Source organism: Neurospora tetrasperma (genome assembly GCF_000213175.1).
Source record: "Neurospora tetrasperma FGSC 2508 unplaced genomic scaffold NEUTE1scaffold_81, whole genome shotgun sequence".
NCBI classification, from domain to species: domain Eukaryota; kingdom Fungi; phylum Ascomycota; class Sordariomycetes; order Sordariales; family Sordariaceae; genus Neurospora; species Neurospora tetrasperma.
The window spans coordinates 4,725,010-4,746,461 of NW_009799179.1; the positions used below are offsets into that span (position 1 = coordinate 4,725,010).

General features: G+C 53.0%; 8 protein-coding genes across 8 annotated transcripts; 3 read left to right on the plus strand and 5 right to left on the minus strand.

Moving 5' to 3' along the window:
* Window positions 1-122: 122 nt before the first annotated feature.
* On the minus strand, window positions 123-2,535 carry NEUTE1DRAFT_150060 (uncharacterized protein; the record flags this gene model as incomplete). The annotated part of the gene is made up of 1 exon (XM_009857872.1): window positions 123-2,535. The coding sequence occupies one exon, from the start codon at window positions 2,533-2,535 to the stop codon at window positions 268-270; it is 2,268 nt and encodes a 755-aa protein (XP_009856174.1).
* Window positions 2,536-3,386: 851 nt separating this feature from the next.
* On the minus strand, window positions 3,387-4,947 carry NEUTE1DRAFT_126024 (uncharacterized protein; the record flags this gene model as incomplete). The annotated part of the gene is made up of 2 exons (XM_009857873.1): window positions 3,387-4,778; window positions 4,857-4,947. 2 exons carry the CDS (start codon window positions 4,945-4,947, stop codon window positions 3,634-3,636), a joined length of 1,236 nt encoding a protein of 411 aa, XP_009856175.1.
* Window positions 4,948-5,099: 152 nt separating this feature from the next.
* Window positions 5,100-5,402, minus strand: NEUTE1DRAFT_142420 (uncharacterized protein; the record flags this gene model as incomplete). The annotated part of the gene is made up of 1 exon (XM_009857874.1): window positions 5,100-5,402. One exon carries the CDS (start codon window positions 5,400-5,402, stop codon window positions 5,100-5,102), a length of 303 nt encoding a protein of 100 aa, XP_009856176.1.
* A 233-nt stretch (window positions 5,403-5,635) lies between these two features.
* On the plus strand, window positions 5,636-7,171 carry NEUTE1DRAFT_72255 (uncharacterized protein; the record flags this gene model as incomplete). The annotated part of the gene is made up of 1 exon (XM_009857875.1): window positions 5,636-7,171. One exon carries the CDS (start codon window positions 5,636-5,638, stop codon window positions 6,935-6,937), a length of 1,302 nt encoding a protein of 433 aa, XP_009856177.1.
* Window positions 7,172-7,500: 329 nt separating this feature from the next.
* NEUTE1DRAFT_90950 (uncharacterized protein) lies at window positions 7,501-8,530 on the minus strand (the record flags this gene model as incomplete). The annotated part of the gene is made up of 2 exons (XM_009857876.1): window positions 7,501-7,792; window positions 7,917-8,530. The coding sequence occupies 2 exons, from the start codon at window positions 8,528-8,530 to the stop codon at window positions 7,627-7,629; spliced, it is 780 nt and encodes a 259-aa protein (XP_009856178.1).
* Window positions 8,531-8,646: 116 nt separating this feature from the next.
* On the plus strand, window positions 8,647-9,040 carry NEUTE1DRAFT_96745 (uncharacterized protein; the record flags this gene model as incomplete). Its single annotated transcript, XM_009857877.1, has 2 exons — window positions 8,647-8,667; window positions 8,853-9,040. The coding sequence occupies 2 exons, from the start codon at window positions 8,654-8,656 to the stop codon at window positions 8,992-8,994; spliced, it is 156 nt and encodes a 51-aa protein (XP_009856179.1).
* Window positions 9,041-13,002: 3,962 nt separating this feature from the next.
* Window positions 13,003-15,213, plus strand: NEUTE1DRAFT_72262 (uncharacterized protein; the record flags this gene model as incomplete). The annotated part of the gene is made up of 3 exons (XM_009857878.1): window positions 13,003-13,145; window positions 13,747-13,869; window positions 13,949-15,213. 3 exons carry the CDS (start codon window positions 13,125-13,127, stop codon window positions 15,059-15,061), a joined length of 1,257 nt encoding a protein of 418 aa, XP_009856180.1.
* Window positions 15,214-16,348: 1,135 nt separating this feature from the next.
* NEUTE1DRAFT_90955 (uncharacterized protein) lies at window positions 16,349-20,144 on the minus strand (the record flags this gene model as incomplete). The annotated part of the gene is made up of 3 exons (XM_009857879.1): window positions 16,349-18,089; window positions 18,339-18,450; window positions 19,447-20,144. 3 exons carry the CDS (start codon window positions 20,142-20,144, stop codon window positions 16,422-16,424), a joined length of 2,478 nt encoding a protein of 825 aa, XP_009856181.1.
* Between the last annotated feature and the right edge of the window lie 1,308 nt (window positions 20,145-21,452).

Below are 21,452 nucleotides of genomic sequence, written 5' to 3' on the forward strand. Positions count from 1 at the left end.
CACGATGCAAACACCCTGTGGACAGGAACACGAGAGACCGATTGCATTGCACCACCAAACAGAGGGATTCTGTTATTTTAGCGTTGAGCATCATCACAGATTCCGCGACGCTCAAGTTAGCTCATTTGTGCAAAATAACGCCATTTATTCTACAGGAGAAGGCCCCTAATTGTTCGATTTCCATGCGTCATCACTTGGGATCCAGCCACCCTTTGACTTTCGCATATTCTTAAGTCAGCCTTACTGCACCCTTCACACAAGATCACTTCATAACCAATCGTGTCCCTCTTGCCGCGCCGGCTTCTCCGACAGCGACAACAAATCCATCCCCGTAACGAACTCAACCGGCGCTTCCACCCTGGCCCCATCACCCAGCACCCTAATGCTATTCTTCAAATCCTCCCTCTTTCTCCCCGGCTTGGTTTTCCGCGCCAACCGCCCGCCGACAAACAGCTCATTCGTCTTCTGCGCCAACGCGCTCTTCTTCAGAGTCTGAGGGAGCAGAAACCCGATGGCAGATGAGGTGGAGGGGGCGGTCGAAAAAGAGAAGGACGATGGCCCCGCAGCGCCGCGGCCATCGGCTGTGCGTGGCCGATGGACTGATGATGTTGTGCCGACGGCGGCAATAGTCTTGCAACTCTGATCGTGGTATCTCTCTGCAGCTGTTTGATATCGTATGGGGCCCCGTTCGGTGGCCGTGGCCGTCGATATGGTGGCGGGTGTGGACGTAGGTGTCGGAACTGAGGGTGATGCTCCTCCTCCTCCTCCTGGTGTTGATCCCGAGACGCGTCTAAACACCTTGGAAACCAAAGAGCGTCGAAATAGAGATGTGTGATTCTCACCATCGCCGCCACCGGGGCTGTAATTGCCGTCGCTGTGGTTACGGATGTGATGACTGCCGTGCTTCGCGAATTTGGTAATCGAAGCCAAGTTATCTTCCAGTGCAAGCGGAAGCGGAGCGCCTATCTCCAGCTGCGGCGAGCCCGAGTCCCATTGCCTGCGCAGTTCGTTGTGGTGGCCAAAGGTGCTCACGCTGATGGTTTGCGCCCTGTTTCGGGGCCGCGTCTTGAGGGCGGCGTTTTGAGATGTTGCCAAGAAGGGTGATGGTGAAGAAGAGCCTGCGTGAGATTGATGGGATACCTGCGAGAGTTGCGAACTGGATCGGGCTTTTGGTTCCCCTTCCTCCGTACGATCTAGATCTGGAGTCACCAATGTATCAGCCGCCGAGTCCCAACGAGGCAGGGCCAGTGGGAGCTCGTCCTCCCTCGGCGGTCGCACGGGTGGTGGCTGCCGACTTTCCCTTTTACTATCACCAGTTGTCTGTGGCGTGCCGTCCTCGCCGAGAAAGCGGGCATGACCCGGGCCTCCGGCAGTCTGAGATGATGGGATCCCAACACTGCTTCCTGGGTGGGGGGGATGACTCAAGGCATTCGGATATGCCCAAGATCCTCCTCCTCTAGCTGCTGTGTAACGAGCAATTTGTGCGGTTGTCTCGTGGTAGAGCTCACGGGCTTCAGTATTGCTGACGCCGCTGTGATCACTGTCTGTTGGGGGATCTGGCGACATGGTTCTTGCTGTCTTGTTGCTTCTTCCTTTGAGACTGCCTCTGATCTTACGTGGCTGTAAAGGTCGTGGGATAGGCGATGGTGCTTTTCTTACCATCAGTCGATTCTTGATAGTTGGATGTGGTTTTCCCCTGGGGAAGTATTCTTTCAATACGGGGCTGTCGTACCTGCGAGGTGGGCTGCTTCCGGCTAGGCTTGCTGAACCCGCCTCGGATACAGTGCTGTCTCGATATTGGCTGTAGAAACTACTGCGGCTACTGACGGGAGATATGTAACCTGTCGTATGTTTTTCCGTGGCGTTGTTCTCGCTGTTGCTGAAACGATCTTCTCGTTCGGGAAGAGAAACCGGCCCCGAGAGCTGTTTAACCTTTAGATTATGAATCTGCCCGGTAGGTGATAGCGGTGGAGAGTCTGGATGCGACTTGTTGGATCCGAAACTGCCGAGCTGGAGGATATTCGATACTGGTGATCGCGGTTGCGGTGAAATGATTTCTTGTGACAAATTCGACTTCAGAGTGCGTTCTGAGTCTGCTGGAGAGATATGTAAAGGCTTGGGTGTTCGCGGTGCCGGAAACGCTGACGTTGATATTGGTGTTCCGCCCCTGGGGGTCAACTGCTTCGCGATGATGGAGTTTATCTCGGCCTCCTCCTTTTCCCAGTCGATGTCCCCCAAGTTTTGACGATTGTTGATCTTCTCAGGAGGACCGGCTCCTGTGATATTCGCCAACGTGTAAACGCTCTTTATGCTGTTCGGGTCCTTCTGGCTTAATGTAGAGGCTGCTGGCCTCCGCTTTGGCGGAATGGGCGGCAGGGGTTTCTTCTCGTAGACTGCTACATCTTTCGGCTTTGGGGGTCTGAAACGAGACCCTGGGGGTGATGACGACGTGATGTTGGCCTCATCAGCAGAAGATGGACGTGGAGTATCGGCCCGACAGGAGGGTCGTTGGGGGGTTGTCGTCGTCTCGTCCATCTTTTTGTTATCTACTGACCGCTTCTTTTCTTCTGGAATACATACGACTCCGCCAACCTGAAACAGCAACCTTTTCCTCAAAAGTAGGGCCTTCCCAGCCTGTGGTTATCATGCACGAGCAAATCGATGTTCGAGACCTCGAGTGTTGAATTATAAGCATTTCCACAACTCCACGACTTTGATATCACTCCCGCGTTCTTCCGGGATAAGAAGGTTAGGTCCCAGCAGACAAAGGATTTCGTCCCTTTTGAGTGAAGATTTTCATGGGAAGTAAGCGAGCTTTCTTTCAACTTTATACTTACCGTGTCACCATCATGAGGTTGGCTTTTCCTTTGTTGAAATAGTATAACGGACAGGGACAAAGGCGAGAGAGCACATGTTAGGGATTTAAAGGGAAACGTCAGAAATGAATCAAAAGCCACTCCTCAACAAAATCTAATGGCTTGAGGAAGACGGCAGCTTTTGTCTAGAGGACAACGGGGCCTTTGCTCCGCAATACCACTTCAAGGTTTCTAGATGTCGGATAGAAGGAGGACTGAATCATACTGGTGTAACGACCACACGAGGACTTTTTGCGGTATTCGTTATCCTGTGTCTTGTGACAATTGGAATGGATTACAAGTGATACGCTGGAATTACGCGCCGTCCATCCTATTGGGAAACGTCTCTTCCAGATGCTGGGCTGTCATACAGACACACTAAGTAAGCATTTCGGGCAGCCTCTTGAAGGGCGGGATTGCCGTGATAGGTCCGGTACCAACGGGTGTATGAAGAGTTGTGTAGCCTCGGAAGCAACCCCGATGGGGACAAGGGTAGGATTGGAACACCGAAGAAAAAAGCAACGTGTTCGAGGATCCGAATCACTATTAGTCGTAGATTTATGTGAGCTTCCTTTGGCGAGTACATCTATATCACTGGGGTGGGTGAACCAAAAAACGACCCGAACGCCGATGTTGTAAACCAACCGTGTGACGGCGTGTAATACTCGGATTTTCCAGCATTCCGTTCTCCATTCAAAACAAAGCAAACGTCCGTAGCGGCAACACGCGGATATCCATGTTCTGATGGTTAGTGCCGCAGAGGTATGGCAAGTGGGACTTAGTCCACGTACTCCTCGTCCTCGTTCCTAGTATTGAAGTTGCTCATCAAAATGTCGTCAACGCCGAGCCCGGTTGAAGTGTTCCTGATCCATTCGGTCTCAACTCGGAAGAAGATCCACACCCACCGCCGGAACACTTCGCAAAACTCGATCAAAAAGATCGAACTCTCGAAGTCGCTGATGGTATTGAGATGGGGGTGCAGCTTGATCATCCATGTGCACCGTAGTGCCAGATCCAGTGCGATGACAAAGTAGTACACCACGGGCTTATGGATCAGCAAGCGGCGCCGCAGGCCAAACGGATGATCGGGAGAATTGCGTTCCTGTACCCCAGCAAAGAGGGTGAGATCCCAATCCTTGGCAACGTCCCAGTAAAAGCTGTAGAGTGAGTTGAGCAGACACGCAACAATCCATGCACGGTACAGGCTCGTAGTTGGGGTGCCGTTGGTGTTTGCGTTACGCAACATGGCGTTCAAAATGATAACAGGAAACGCGGTCGAGTACTTGGCCGCGTTGGCGAGATGTTGTCCACCCCAGCCCGTGGACTCCTTGAAAGGAGAATTTCGCACCCGCAGATATTCAATAAGACACTGGCGCAGCCGAATAGCGCTTGGTATCGTCAGGAGAAGTGGTACGAGATAGGTGCCGCCGCAGCTGCGATCCGGTCGGTCAGTAGCAGACCCATTCCGCGTGAAGAACATGCAGAGACATATGAACAGGTCCCCAAGGACCTTGGCGTAGCTGGTGAGAACATCAGCTAGCAAGATATCCCCAAACTTTCCATCCTTGGCCTCAGCCAAACCTCCCACACTGACGCGGCGCAGAGTTGCGAGTAGTCGACGTCGACCGGAGTGCGAGACAGACAGTCTTCGCAGGGGTAGCACGAAGAGGGCTGCGGTCACTGCCAAGTTGGTCATGGGAATCCAGTCATAGTCGATGACGCGTTTTGGATCGCGCCTGGTAAACGACCAAAATGTAAAGATCGAAACAGCGGAGCTAAGCGAAAGAAGAGTCGCAAGACGGTATGTCGAGTGGTGGTGAGGGAGCTGGGTTGGGCTCGATCTTCCTGGGTACCGGATTAAGGAGGGGACGTCAATCTTGCGATTATGGAGGAACTGAAGGTTGAGGCCCCAGCCCCAAACAGCTAATCAACCAGAGATTGTCAGTTTACAACTGTGAATCCAAAAAGCAAACATACGGCAGGAAATTTGTAAATACATACCTATGATCACGATGAAGGCAACCCGGTAGGGAAGGGGAAAGGTCAAGCTGAAGGAGTCGAGCTCCGGCTCAACCACGGGATCACCGTCCATTGCGCCAGGCAGCGGTCAATTTGCTGTCCGTCATGGAATGGGGAGAGGAAGAAGTAACAGATAGACGCGAAGAAGAGTTGATAAGCTTGGAATCAAATTCCTAGCAGTAACGCGTTTGGAGTTTGTCAAGTGTCAAGATGGAAATTTTAATTTCATCTGTATTGCGGTAGCTGTCGCAAATAGGCCGGAGTTGCCAAGCCCCTGTCGCGTGCACTCTTTTTGGCTTTGGGAGAAGACCCGACGTCAACCCCCTGGTCGCGGCCCCGTCCTGTGACAACCCGCTGCATCATCCCTGCCGCTAAAGCCTGGGCTACGACGTTCTGGGCGCCCCCCTGCCAATTCCTCACCAGCTCCTTGGAGAGGAACCACGCCTGGCGGCCTGGGGCGGCGCCGGGCGTGCTGCCCCCATTAACCCCAAGGACCGAGGTCCATCCGTTCCCGACTACCACTTTCATCTCAGCTTCAACTGCCGCCTGTCGATCTCGAAACATCAAACAACAACTCAGATAATTTCAGACCGAAAAGATTTGGTCCATCTACTGCCACAGCTTCGACGATTCGACTGTGGGCATACGAGCTCTCCTAGGATTCGATAGTTCCCCCTGAATACGTCGCCCGTGTAAACACTGCTTTTGACCCCCGATTTCGAGCCCACCCGACCCGAATCAAAACGACGACATCAATCACCATGTCATTGACGGCCACCAAGAAGCCACCTCCGCCGCTCACGAGTTCGCCATATCCATTCGCTGCAGCCCCCGACATTATCCGCGCGCATCAAAAAGATGCCTATTTCCAGGGCGTCCTCACTAACCAGCTGACCGACCTTCACCGGCGCGTTCGCGGTGCCCGCTCCGCCCACTCCTGGGCCACCGAAACCCGCACGGCTGCCGACCTGCTCTACCTATGCCTCACCACCCTCCTCGGCAACCGCACCCTAGGCGAGGAGTACTGCGACCTAGTCCAAGTCGAAGAGCCGAGTACGGGCGGCAACGGCAGGATACCAGACACCCAAAGCCCCATCGAACCCAGCAGCGAAGCCGGCGGCCCCCGTCTACCCTCGCTCCAGCGACGAGCCGGCTACATCGTCAGCAGCGTTCTTGTCCCCTACCTCTTCAGCCGCCTGCTGCCCTCCATCCGCGCCGCGCTGCGCAAGCGCCTCCAGGACCGTCTCACCGTGCTTGCCCGCCAGGGCCGCGGTGACACCAAGGGCGCCACCCCATCTACCTCCATCAACAAGGGCGGTGGTTTCTCCACAGTGTCAACGCTTGAGTACCGCGTGAAGCGCTACCTGCTCACACACCTGACTTCCATCACCAGCGGCGCGCACCTGCACGCCTTGACGCTGGCTGTATTCTACTTTTCGGGTGCTTACTACTCTTTCTCCAAGCGCCTCTTCGGGCTGCGATATGTGTTCACGCGGCGCATCGAGGAGGGTCAAGGCGGTCCCGCGGGCTATGAAGTGCTCGGCGTGCTGCTGGTGGTGCAGATGCTCGTCCGGGGATACCTGCATGTGACGGCGCAGCTCTCGTCAACTTCGCCGCTTAGTGCCGAGGAGGCCAGTACCGAGGCAAGCATTCGGGAGCGCGCTTTTGGGCCGGGCGCTGCGGGCACACTGGATGTGTCGTTAGATGAGAATGCCTATAGCAGCAATAACGAGCTGCTGGTGGAGACGGGCACGTCTGGCGGCAAGTCGGGCAACCAGCGTAGTTTGGCGGATATTGGACGGACGACGCACACCCCTGTGCCCAAGGGCGGGAGGGCGAACTACGACTTGGCGGCGAATGAGGAGGTCATGGGCTGGATCAAGGGGAGACAGCAGAGGATGTGCACGCTTTGCTTGGAAGAGCTAAAGGACCCGGCGGCGACTCAGTGCGGACATGTCTTCTGCTGGTCGTGTATTGGAGACTGGGTGCGCGAGAAGCCTGAGTGTCCGTTGTGCAGACGTGAGACGATGGTACAGCATATTCTGCCATTGAGGGTTGCTTAGAGCAGTCCTTGTATGGCGGTCGGGGGGACAAAATACTTAATATACGGGAGATATGACAAAAAGCAGCAGTCTTACCACGTCCTCTCGAGAACAGATTTTGGGTAGTGTTTGCCCATGACAAGGAGCGAACAGTCAACAACTGCGGTTTAGAGATAATTGTATATGCAGCAAGCATGTTGCCAGGAGAGAGAGCCTGTTTTAGTACATAGCCTAATGATTGAATGATCCGACATATTCTCAACAGGTCAGGAACTTTTGACAAGCTAATGCCCATATGTTCAAATATGAAATTGAATTAATCCTTGTCCGATATTAATATTTGGTATTTATTCTACGAAAACTTCACTTCCTTGTTTGAATTATCGAGCCTCGTCCCGTTGGGTCTTAATCAAAGCCCTGAGCAACCTCGACATATGTCCAAAGGGTCATGAAATACATACATGAGGTGCGAAAGAGAAAATATGACACCTCAATGGAAGCCTCAAGTTCCGACCCATCTTCAAACATCAAGCCACGAAGGTCGTGGTTGTCGTACTTGTGCTTCGCTGCCCCCCAACAGCTCGTAATCATGGACGCTTTCGCGTTATCAAGATCGTTGGCACATCATATGCCTCCCCTTCAACAGAAAGACCCAACTACCGCATGGAATGAGGAGAGAGCGACGGCGCGGATTTCGTTGTCGAATCGAGCTATTTCTTTTCGGGGTCTTCTGAGGAAACCCTTTGGATGAATTCTGCAATGGCCTCAAAGTAGCCCTCTTCGAGGACACTCGAGTTGTGGTCGCCGTTGGGAAGAGGCTTCCAGATCTTTATCGGGGCGTTGGAGAGATGATAAAGCTGCTTCATATGAGTGGGTCTAAGATGCGGGTGATGGAATTAGCGGACAGCTCTCATGCAACCCAACTGGTCACAAACACAGACCGTGGCTCAGTGTACTATGTTGTGGGGTCACAATGAGAAAGGCCAGGGCAAAAACTTACGGCACAATCTCGTCCTGGAGTCCACTCAAAAACAAAGTAGGTACCTTGACATTGCCGATCAAGGTGTCGGTAGCCCAGACCTGATGGCATAGGGATGCAAGGTACCGAGCAGGAGGGATGATGCTGGGTATCAGCTTGCGCATGCTGAGAAAGGTATTTTCTAGAATCAAGCCGACAATGTCGCCCCTGCCTTGGTTCTTGGACACGAGCTTAACACTGACGGCCCCACCAAGACTCTGGCCGTAGACGATATACTTGTGGTCCCGCGTTTCGGCACGATCGCGGAGATAGTCGAGGGCGGTTTGGGCGTCAATGTTGAGCCCAGATTCGTCAGGGTGGCCGGTGGAGATTCCGTAGCCACGGTATTCGAGCATAAAGATGTTGCAGCCCGCAGCTTGGAGCAACATGCGTGCGATGGGTAGACGGTGGCCAATATTACCAGCGTTTCCGTGGAACATGATCACGGTCACCTTAGAGTTGGACCCGCCCTTGGGGCCCCGAATGTAAAAGGCAGAAAGCTTCTCGCCATCTTTGGTCGGGATAATAAGTTCTTCGTAGTCTTTGATGCGGTAGAAGCTGGGTCGAGGTATGTCCGTTCGGGAGCCGGGGGGCATGTGAGAGGGATAGATTAGAGCTCTGCAATAAGGTAGCGCATTAATACAGGTGACGCAATTGGGATGGGAGATGTCAGATTGGGGACCACATACTTTTGCTTGAAGTAGAGCAGCCCAGTGAGGATGGCGGCGACTCCCTAGATAGGCAAAAGCCAAGGTCAGCGCATGAACATGAAGATTAGCACGACGTCTCCCCGGTAGAGGTCACTTGATAGAGACGGGGAGGGAGAAAGCATTGGACTTGCCCCCTTGGCCAGTCGACGCGGACGGCTCAACAGCCATTCAGGCACAGGGCGGGAGAAACAGGAATGCCGGCTCATACAGTAGAGGCTATCACCGGCAGGCGCAAGTGGCTTGCGGCGCTGCTCAGCAGAGACACTATCTGCACCAGGAAAGAATTGCCATCGGGAGCCGGAGGCGTGACAGTTGGAGATGACATGCTTGCCGAGGCGAGCGAGGGTTGAGGGCCGTGGGTGGACGCCTGACCGATCGGGTGCCGGCTTTGAGTGGACTTCTTTGGCTCTGTTGGCTTCCGGGCTGCAAGTCTGCGCAGATTGATTGATTGACGTTAGGTACCACGTCCAACGGAGTGACGGAGTGACGGCGTGACGGGGCTACAGACAGGCGAGACAGGGCAACCTGGAGCAAATGGCGGTAGGGAAACAAGTCTGCAGGGAAGCTCAGCTCGGGGACCTCTTTGGCTCGACGCGGTCTGCAAGGTACGGACGGCTAAAAGAGACCCAAGCCAAAAGAACTCGTGGAAGTGGGAAGCTCCAGGATGGTCGCCAACCCTCAATGCTTGCTTTTACAGGGTATAGTATGGACGCCACGACGCCGACAGGGAAAATGACAGTACGGAAAGGAGGGGGGGTGCAACATCCGGTCTATTGACCCGTCCATTATCTTACGAACGGAGTTTAGACTGTTCATGATCAATAAATGGTCATTCTTTCCAACGTTGTAACTTTTCGACGTTTCCGAACCTCGTAGTTGACAGTAGAACGCTTTCGGACGTTTCAGTTACATTTTGTAAGGTTTCCTATAGCTATACAGTTATTTGACTGGACTTATATCGTAAGAGCTGCCTTGAACGCCCGGGTGTGTCGATCTGTTGATTGACCAGAAGCTGCACCCCCCTTCTACCCGTACGGAATGGAGATGTGGATGAGAGTGACGGGGCCAACAAAGGGGAGTCCAAGCTCCTAAAACTAGTGTCCCAGGGAGACGGGACCTGCGGCGGCAGGGCGCCAAAGACAGCGTACCTATCAAAGTATACACTACAAAAAGACAAAAAATGTCAACCTCAACTTGGATAAAGACTCCTTATCCATGGTGTCTGCTTTGTTGAATAACTTCTATCACCACCAAGTTCCTCTACTCATCGCCATTGAGTTGAGACTTCACAATTCCTGTCCACAGGTTAGGGACTTCAAGACGGGCTTTATTGTAATTGCGCTGCAGGGTTCAAGCTTCATGTTGACGTGCTGCTAATGAGCGCCTACAGCCCACATACTCCATTAGTGGCAACTCGCTGTCAATGTCGGCGAAGAAGGTGCGCAAGTCCCGTCGTGAAAAACCTCGAGCCATGCTAGATTAGGCTAGTTCATTTCTCGCAGCGTAACCGACGGTCGAGTTGGGATAAGCTTCCGGGACTATCATCACGACTTTTCACGAAGGCCAATGAGACAACCTATGCCGTACTTCTGTATGCCCCGGCAGTTCATAGAGACTGACGATATTTTCAAACTATCCTTTCCTTGCAGTGTATATCCAATGTTGGGTCCTAGGTCCTGTTTACCTCATTTCACCTTTGAAATCCAGTAAGAGAAGGATCGCCGACAAGGATCGCCGACAAGGACCTCGTCAGATGGCGACGTGCTAAACCAGGCTCCCAGGTACCACTCGTACATACTACACTATGTAGACTACCTGGCGCTTATGCGGATCCGTATTGCCAAGCTCCATCAAGTCGACCCAGGATAGCTGTTTGGAATGTCATTCTCGATGACCAGCTTCCCCTTTGGACTACTAGTACTAACCTACATGTGTGTCCCTCAATGCTCATCCTGACCAATCTCAGGGAAAACACATTGCGCAAATAGAGAGAAGAGAAATAAGCCATCTCGTCCCTGTACGGCCACGTCTGATTTCCTGTTCGTCTAAGCAGAGGCTTACCCCTTAACCCACTAGCTGAGTTTGGGACTTTCTGAGTATAACAATCGAGCATCGGCTGCGGCAAGAACCAGCCGGCTAGAATGTCCCAAATAGTGGCCTTGAAACAGTTGAAAGATGACACAGTCCAAGCGGCGGGTTGCCATGCGCAACACAGATGGGACACATGGAACCCCATGGACAGAACGCATCGAGGACCAACAGACATCAATTTGACACCATGATGCATGAGCATGGAGGATAAGTGCCGTCCGACATTTCTTGAGCTGGGCCTAAAGCGGCAGTGTCTTCCAACACTGTAAACATCCCATAAGTTGGTAATGTATTTTCTCTCCTTCTCCACTCATATCCATTGATGAAACACCATGCATGGACTGCAACTTCAATCCGCATACCTCTCTGTCCAGATGCAAACTTGATGGCGTAGGTACAACTCGAGAAAGGAACCACCCATGATCTACGCATGAGACGAACGGCTGTTGAACTCGTCAATACTTGGGTGTTGGTATGCAAAACATAGATGCACCCCTGATCAACCAGGTTCATGCCCCTGAATCGGCGGAGTCAGCTTAGACGGGAAGATGGTTACATACTTCTACCTGAAGGACCAACTTTATGCAGGGCGGGTTCTCTATCACACCAAAAATACTTACCACATTCCTTCGGAACAAGACCGGCGTCAATCATGCTGTGGTTCGACGTGACTATACCCATCTGCGTTTCAGTTGATTTCGGAGGGGAGGCGTGTGCGGTCAGCGACCGTGTCCGCACTTTCGAACTCTCCGTTACTGTGGCAGATGATATATCCCGTAACTGTTATGTAGTTAGTACTTACACTGCGCAGTTTCTTGGCATGTCAGGTGAGCGGCTCTCTTCAAGTCTCGAGACCCCTCCGGCTCTGAGCCTGACCACACAGGAGAGATCATGCCTACGATCACGTCGCCTGCTTCTGGTCCAAGAGGGTCATTGTAAGCCTTGACATATGTGTTTTCGGTCTTTCGTCTTGGGTAGCTCCATCAGTTCAAGATGAAGAAACCTGTTTCACAATATCAGAGTCTGATCACTCGTCTTGGCCGATGGGGTTAGGTTACATCTGATTTTCCCCCTACCCCAGGCGTTGTTGTAGTTAAGAAGGCCGCTTTGACTTTCTTTTTTTTATATGAATTGAAACGCGCTTGGGGTGCATCAACCAACCAGTAGCGCGCCTCATCCGTGTATTGTGTGTCGAGATGCTGGTAGGCGCTACAGCCTCTACGCCTCCGCTCAGCGGCTGTCTGGCCCTTGTCAGCTGGTTCCCTTGGTTGCCCAATGCGGCTGGCATGATTCGGAAAGTCTTTCGATTCGAGGTATGTTGTGGCTAAGTGAGATGGACCCCCAGGTCAGGCCATCCGTCAGGCTTTCGCTTTACAGAAGCACTGATAGGTAAAGAGAATGTCCCGTCTGTAAAGGAACGCGCAAGGCTTGACGGTGAGGTTACTGGCCTTGAAGTATTCAGGTTGAGTTGGCATTTGGGTCTCAGCTTGGAACGCGAATCGGCAGGGGATTAGTAACGCCAACAAGGTGAAAGTGGAAGGGGAGCCACGAGCTAAAGACGGGCCCGGGCGGGACAGGTGGGCTACACTGTGGATTCGCGGGTGGGGCCTAAATTCCTGCAGCAACGGACCCGCTCGCGCTAAAATGCATCAACGCCTAGACTAAACTGCAGCCAATCCTCACCACCACCTATCTGGGGCATTCGGGAAACTCTTTTTTTTTTTTCTCCAGTTCTTATCGGCACACAAAAATTCCGACAAATCGCAACACCAGCCAAGCAAGCGCAGAATCCCAACTAAAAGTTGTCAGACGCAAAGGCCACCCACTCGTACATGTCGGCATTGGCGGGAGTTCTCAAAGTGTTAGTCCTGCCCTAGAGGTCCGTTCCGTCTGTCAGATTCTGTGCTTCATCTCAGCTTTGGACCTGTTCGTCTGATTCGGCGCACCGAGCCACCGTCCAGTCCACTCTCATTGACTGTTGTCTTCTCAGCCCGTTTGCCTTCTGCTAAAGACGCACTCAGCCTCCTGCAGTCTTACAGCTCACTTGCGCCCCCATCTGAGTGCTGTTCGTTTCTGGCAAGATCTGCACCAGAAAGCATAGTCAAGGTTGCGTGAAGTCGCAATCGGCCTGTTGAGACTCTGCGGCCCAACATCTTATCGTCGACAATCAACACCAAAGACGCATCGCTAGGTTCGCTTGAGCACTCAACCAGCCGTCAGACCAACTCCTGGCGGATCATCCTACTCAGCCGCCCGCAATAGAGCACTTCGACGCCGGACCACACTGTGACTCGCTGACCTGAGCAAGTCGTCCTAACCTCTGCTCACTCTTCGCCAATTGGAATTAAACTTTGTTTCACCGTTCGAGACAACACACCAGACTGCAATCATGGTGTCCTTTTCTTGTGAAGTAAGTCGCAAACCATCACAATCCTAGCGTGGTAATCATGTGTCCTCGTCGATTAGCGCAGATGCATTTGTATGACATCTGTCCATGGCACGCTTCCCTCCTTCATCATTCGGAACATCCCATATAATGGTGGTTATACCACCTACTTATGGTTCTCGGTCTATCACCCCTCCATCAATCCTTGACCTGCCTCCAGGTTTGACACAAAGTACATAGTACACCCCAATGCCCCAACTCTCTTCTCCCTGTCAGACATCTCGCCCCTTCTCATCCCCTTGCTGTCCGAGAAGGGCAATCTAAACTGACATCACACACATTCCCGCCCACCATCTCCCCGGGTAACCACCAACGAAAGGGTGTCCCTGTGCACCACTAACAACCACCCCTCTTCACCTTTCCGCACGCCCCTCGTTATCTAGAGCTGATCCGGCTGGTCTCCCTACCCGTCCTTGGCTCTCTCACCCCTTCACATCTTCTGTCGGCTACTTGTTTGGCCTGCCTTGACTCAAACTTAGCTCATATCTTCTTGCTTTCTCTCTCAAACTTCAATTCCCAGTTACACGTATTGTTATCTAACCACTCATTTCTTGGGTTATCACAGGTTTGCGGCGACGTCTTGACCAAAAAGAAGCTCGACCCGCATCGCCAACGCTGCTGGGGTGCAAACTTCACCTGCATTGATTGTATGACCCACTTCCCGGGTACTGAATATCGCTCCCATACGGTAGGATCCCATCTAGCTCAAGTCGCGCAATGCCCAACGGTTGACGTTTTGGACTTGATCCCCGCTGACTGTTCTTTAGAGTTGTATGACGGAAGAGCAAAAATATCAGGGTGCTTTGTATCGACCCAAGAAAGGAAAAGGCGCACAAAATCAGAATCAGAATCCAAACCAGAACAGGAACCAGAATAACGTCCAAGCCATGGCGCAACCCGCGTATGTCGAGGAGGTTGCGGAGGACTTTGACACATGGCGCCAGTACGACAATAACGGCAATGCGCCTGCCCAGGCACCCACTCCTCCTTCAGCAACTGAGGCTCCTGTTAACGTTTTCGACTACATGGTCAACCCTACGCCAACGACCTCGCGCGTTTCCGTTGCGGAAGAGCAGCCTGAGCAGAAGGAGAGCAACGAAATGGTACGCTACGAGTCCAAGACCAAAGAGACCACAGAGAACGCTGTTGTTCACCACGAAACCCCGGCGCCAAAGAAGAAGTCTAAAGGTGGAGAGAAGGAGGTTAAGAAGGACAAGAAGAGGAAGAGGGAACTTCACATCGAGACAGACCATCCGATGACCGACGCGCCCCCCGTTTTGCATTCCGGATTGACTGGAGGAATCAGCCGCATGATGAGCAGACCCGATGTCTTCCCTCCCTCGCCAGAGTCCGCGGAGACACCGGCTAGCCCACTCAAGAAGTCCAAGCACGCGAAGCACCACAAATCAGAGAGTCTTGGAAACAGTCTGATGGCCATGATTGCTGGTTCGAAGCTCAAGAAGAGCAAGTCCTCGAAGACGAAGGAATCGAAGGACACCAAGGAAGGGAAGGAGAAGAAGTCATCGTCTGCGTCGCCGTCGTCCAAGAAGCACAAGCATAGCCACAGCAAGTCGCTCGAGGTACCCAAGGAGCAAAAGATGATTGAGTACACGCCCGGTTCCAAGGACGGCGCCGTCGAAAAGGACAAGGATAACCAGGTCGTCATCTTCCAGCCTCGCGCCGAGCGCTTCCTGAGCTTCGTCAACAAGGGCCCCGAGAGCGATAAGGGTGTAAGCCTCAACAAGGCACTGAAGCGCTATCACCGCGAGCGCAGCGCGTCGGGAACTAGTGTGAGCAAGCTGGCGGAAGAGAAGGAGCTGTGGCGGTCGTTGAGGATGAGGAGGAACGATAGGGGGGAAATTGTATTGTTCTGTGTTTAAGTAAGTAGATGCTTGGGGTGGGGAAAAAAGCACGAGAAATATAAAACACGGACAACAATGTAACAAAAAAGAAGGAACGAAGATGGTGTGCCACGGCGTTTGAGGGGCACACCTGTCTATTCTTCTTGTGTTGGAATTATACCATACCCATACCATGTGTTACTACTTTATTCTGTTTACATTTCGAAAAGTCGCAAATACTGGAACAACCAACAGATATGCATCTTGGAGCTCATCTTCCTCATTACCCCCCCTCGGCCGGGTGTACAATGTCCAACACCAAACGATCCCCCTCGATGCGTGTGGTTCATAAATGACCCCAACTCACTCACCCAAGTATTCATCAACTGACAAGTGGGCATTGTGGTCGAGCGGTGTGGAGCGCCGAGTGAGCTCTCATTGCACTGCACTTCCAGCTCCCCAGAGGGTTGCGCTACCTACCACACGCCAGGCAGGACAGGAGTACCACCCCCGCCGCCGCACGTAGGGCACCTAGGTAGGCGACGGACGGGAGCCTAAACGCCTTTTGTGCGGCGGGGGGGGAGTACTTCCCTGGAAGTCAACTGTACCTAAGGTGGCGTCTTCGGGCTACGCGCAATAGGGCTCTTCTACTTACTCGCTTCCACCTAGGCAAGACGTCAGCCGTTGGATTCCTACCATTGTCTCCCATTTTTTTTTTTTTTTTTTTGGCACTTAATTTTGTGGTGGTGGTGTGAGATGATGAGTTAATTGCGAAGTTTTTTGTTTGGTCTATATGTATGTATGCTAAGAGAAAAGAAGGAACGGATGACGACGATGATGAAGCTATCACCAGATCTTGGCGTTGATTAGCGTGTTAAGTATACTGTGTCTGTTCCTTTGTCGAACGGTGGATTATATCTGGGTTCATCATCAGTGTGCAACGACCGACCATCCTTGCGCGAAAACTGTGGTCGGATACTGTAGAGATTTATGTTTATCTTCTTCGTACCCATTTACCTGTGCGATATCATTTTGGCGCTTTGCTTGAGGACCAAGTGGATGTTTCTTGTACTGGTGGTACTTGCTGATAGGAGATGTCCCTTCCTTTTGCTTTTGCACCTGGCTTTTTGATATTGGATAAATACATGACGGGTTCCGGCAAGGGTAACCTACCAGAAGGAAATAAAAAAAAAAAAAATATAAAATAAAAAAAATAAAAAAAAGCAAAAGCCAAAGCAATGTACAAGTAAATCTGACGGAGAAGTTCGAAACGAAGATCAAGCCTGTTATCGACATTGGTCGAAATGTTATTTTGCGCGTGTCCTTCGCTAAATCATCCTTCACTAAATAATTCATATAATCCTACACAATACAAGCAGGTGGCTCCAGTGTATAACTTCTAAGCATTCATCGTAGCCGCCACCATTTCAGTTTCGATCTCCACCTGTTCTCCGGAGGCAGACGAACTTCTTCCATCCACCAACGACTGGTCGGGTTCCTTTTCTTCATGCGCAGCAGTGTCAACACTCCGTTCTGTATCCGATGTCACCCCATTCCCTTCCTGGACATCACCATCTACACTGACAATCTTGGACTGTCCTTCCGCTTCCCCTTCAGAATCAGATCCCGATGTACCGCTCTTCTCCTTCTCCTGTTCCTGTTCCTCCTCCTTCTCTGCAGCAGCCTCCCAATCCTCCTCCACAACTTCCGGCCTCTTCTTCACCTCCACCACAGGCTTCTTCTCCATAATCTTCCTGAGCGTAACAAATGACCTCGTCAACGGAGCTGCCGCCTTCTCGGGCTCGGCTGTCGACGTCTTGGAACCACCTCCAAGCCGTCCCCAAGACCCGCGACTGGCAACCGCATTCCAGCCACCCACGCCTCCTCTTCCACTCTCGGCTTCTCTCCGGACCACGTTCAACGAGTCATCAGCGTGGCAGAGCACCACACCGCCGGTGGCCAACTTGGAAAGAGACACTGTTTTAGTCACGGCGGACTTGAGCGTCATGAGAGCGGACTCGATGGCTTGCGGTGTTGGCGCGATGGGGGAGTTGGCGATGGCCGCTGCTGTAGAAGCAGGCACGGCTTTGATCAGGATTTCCTCCGTGGGGAGGAAGTTGGTGGTGAAACCGACGGCTGTCAAGCCGGATTTGGCCACGCTCTTGATATCGGCGGCAAGGGCCTGGTCTAATTCCTCGATGGTGAGGCCGAACCGGGGCTCCTTGAGGAGCAGTGCGTTGAAGGCTTCCTGCTTGGGGGGAGCGACGACCGGGGCAGCTGCTGCGGGCTTGAGGAGACTGGCGGTGGCCTTGGCAATACGGGCGCACTGCGCAAGTGTCTTGGAGGGCGCAGCGACGAACCGCGGGGTCTTGAAGATGCAGACGTGCCGGTGAGGCTCGGGGTCTTGACTCTCGGAGTCGAGGCCGAAGTCCTCGGCTAGACTGTGCAGGAAGGCGCGTTGGGAGGAGGGCATGGGCTTAAATCTGAGACGCTTCTCGTCGGGCGAGGAGGCGAAGACGCGGAACTCCCGCTCCTGAGTTTGGGACCAGTTGACGTTCTCCTTGAACATCTTGAGGGTCTTGTCGGAGTAAGGGATGTGGTCGTCCGTGTGGGTGTCGTCGATCTTGAGGGCATTGGCTAGCTTGCGGTTCCGCTGCAGTCGGAGACATTCGTCGTCACATTTCAGCGAAGACTCCCGCGCCGACGACGGGCTCAGCATCGTGGCCATGCAACGGACTTCCTGCTTGCGATTCTGGCATGGACAGGTGATGAAGGTCTTGGACTGGCAAGGCTTGTCCTCCTTGCAAGGATACGGAGCGTGGCACTGCTCTGCGCAAGTATGTTCGCAAGACTTGCGTACTTTGCCGCAAGCCTGGGTGCAGTGGGAGCCAGGGATACCGGCATCTTCGCAATCGCCTGGCTTGTGGCATGTCTTCTTGCCCACATGTGATCCGCACTTAAGCTTCTTTCCACAAGGCAGTCCACAGTGAACTTCGTTGTTCCAGCACGGCCGATTCTTCATGATCTCCTTTCCACAGATGCAAAGCTTGTCCATCAATGATGGACACTTCGGACAAGGAGTGTCATCTGGATGACAGGAATGAGGAACAGTAGGGTGACCACATGGCTGGCGCCGTCTACACGGGAATCGACACTCGGGCGGCCTCGTTCCGCAGGGCTGAGGAGGGTAGAGGACAGTGCGCCCGCAACTGCAGCTAATCTCGTCGAAAACAGCTTCCACACATGACGGGCATTGACCCTTGTGGCAGAGTTGCTGACATGTGTGTTGACCACACTTTAGTGTGCGGCCACAAACCTGAAGACAGATGTGTTCCGCTTCATAATTCTCATTCGGACCCCGATTCTTCTTCTTGCGTCGTTCTGCGGCCTTCTTCTCGCCCGGACAACAACGCTCGCCGCACTCATGCCTGCCGCAGTTGAGTTGAACCCTGCAAACCCTGAAGCACATTGGATGTTCGATCGTGCCCTGGTGACAGGCTGACTGGGTCTCTGTCCTGCCGCAACGGCACGAGATCTCGACGACCTTCGAACACATCCCACAGGGGCCAATGTGGCATTTCATCTCACACAAATGGCCGCAAGGAAGAACCTTCTGGCAAGGTTTATCGCAGTGAGGTATCGCGTCCTCGCATGATTGCCGCGGAGGTACTGGCAACGACGTTAGTGGGGTTTTGCCGCATGGGCAATGAGTGACCACATCGGGAGAGAACGGGCAGTGTGTCGAATCTTCATCTTGTGGATGGCAAGGCTTCTGGCACGTGTGATGTCCACAGTCGTAAGTTCTGCCACAGATGTTGCTGCACCGGAATAAGCCTTCAAACCAGGAGTCCGAATCAGCTGTCTCTGAGGAATTCTGTAGCTGTCCGTAATTGAAAGAATCCATGATCTCATCGCGTTGATCGCATGCTATTTCCTTCTGCTCCTTTCCGCAATAGCATGTCGACAAGAGAGGAATCTCGCAAGCTCCGCACAGCCCAGGGTGACAAATTTGAGAGCAGAAGTGCTCTCCACATGGGAGTAGATCGCCGCAAACCGCGTCGCAGCTGAAACCTTTGCCATACTCGGTCTCAATGCACCGTCTCGTCGAGGTATGCTTGCCGCAATAGCAAGTCTGAGAAGGCCCCATCAATGTACATGGCGGACAGGGTCCCGCATGACACATCGATGAACACGGATGGGGGCAAGTAGCCCGAGGCTTAGAACATGTTTGTCCACAGGTATGAGGAGGCAGTCCGGGGATAGGTTTCGGATCAATCTCCTTTTTGCACCAACAGCGATCCGGTCCGGGCTTCTCGACAAGTTGCGAGTTGCAGCCTGGACACCTCCAAGACAATGGCTGGTCAGCACTTTGCTCCTGCTGCTCCGCATTTTTCTCTTGGTTGGCATGCCATTTCTTGACGCACGAAAGGTGAGTGACAGTCCAGCAGACGGAGCATGACCAGATTCGAGTATTGCGCGTTAGCTCGTTGGTGCATATTACGCATTCGTAAAGTCCTGAAGCAATATCCTCGTGGATTCGGGTGGTCAAGTCAGGCGCCGAAGACTTGGAGGTATTGGATGGCGCAGGACGATGCTCCTTTTGACGTTTCGCAGCGGCAGCTCTAGGTTGTTGGGTTGGGACTGCAAGTGGTTGGCCGGGGACAAAAGCGGGAGCATCCGCGCTTAATCCGGCGCCTGATGCAGTGTCGTGCTCTTCAGCAGTGGACGGAGCCGCCGCTGTCCCTGGAGGTGGTGCCCGTCCTCGATGGGATACCACGATCGATCGTTGAGCAGATGAGACTCCTCTCCCGCGCCGAGGTCCACCTCCTCCACCTCCTCGCCTCCTTCGTCCTTCTCCTTCTTCCCTTGAATGTCCTGAGGGCGCATCCGGCGTAAGCACCGATGGTGGGGGTACGTTTACATTCGCCGTTTCTAAGAGGTTCCTTGAGGATTCGGCGGATTGCACTGGTTGACTGGCATCGCCACCGGTGTTTGGTCGCTCGGAACCATGATGACCTCTCCGTGGCCTGCCTCCACGTCCTCTGCCTCTGCCTCTGCCTCTGCCTCCCCTGCCTCCCCTGTCAGAACCGCCTTGATGGGTAGCGGGTTGAACGTCCGCCATGGTGATGTTTGAATTCGTCAGTCCTTGAATATTTGACGCCACTGCGATGTTGGAAGACTCGTTGCGACTGTTTGCTAGGTGGCGATGAGCTGGCCAAGATATGATCCGTATCGTATCGTTGAATGCGCTTTTTGAAATACAGCGTCTTCAGATAGTGAAAGAAAGAAAAATGAACACTGGGCTCAAGTGCACCCAAAGTACAAGCTCAAGATGAACTCGCAAAAGTGCAAACAGACAACGGATTCCGAAGTGAGAAGAATACTTCAGTAGGTACGATTTTGAGAGAGCAATGTCGCGCTTTTTAAGCAAGCCGCAGCCGGAATAAGAACCTCCACTTGGTGAGCCTGGACTGGAGTGAAGCCTTTGAAGTTTTGAAGAGAAGGCGTGGACGGGTACGGTAAGATTACTAACGGGGACTGAAATGGCTCCAGGAGGGTAAGTTGGTGGCGTTTCCGGGCATTCTCCGCCTGTCGTTGCTGCCCGGCCCCACTAAAAGAGGGCTGCGAGAAATGTCAAATTCAGTTTCCACGGCCCAAGCAGGCCAAGCAGGGAGGAGCTCCTGTCGCCACTGTGAGTCACGATTAATCATACCAGAATCATCCACCTTTCACTTTTATGTTCGTGTACCGTCTAAACCAGGCAGAACTGCCTTATCAATTTTCGCCTTGCAACTTGCTCAACGCTAGGATACAGTCAGGCGGCTCGACTGTACACGGCATTGGATTTCTACGGAGTGGATGTAAATGGCCAAAATCGACATGCAACCGCCTGTCAACAAATTTTATGCCATTGACATAGGGCAATCATTTATCATGAAGCATCTGGGAATGCGCAGTCTTGCCTTTCTTCTCGCTCCTTACCCTTGCCACTGGAAGGGGATTCCGGCATTGAATATGTACACTATGAAGCTCCGTACTCGCGGTCATTCAGGCTCAGCATATTCGGAGTGGGCCCCGGGTTCGACACCCGCATCTCGGCCCGGCCCCGTAGCATTGTCCCTTTCGGAACGGACATCCACTCGGGCGGGGAATCGGAGGGCGTGTGGGCCTATATGCACCAATCAGGAGAATCCCCGTTCTGCATTTTTAACATGTGTGATCACCGGCCAACGAGATACTTTCATCACGGAGGCATACCTCTAGGCACAGAGTAAACTAATCTGAACCACTGACAAGTGCCGCACTCCATGCGCGGTCATCGCTGCCCTGGCATAATGGCAGGTTCATCATCATCCGTCGTGCATGACTTTCCGGTTCTTGCCAGTCATATAATTGGACGGCGCAGACGATGTACACAATTGTGTGTAGT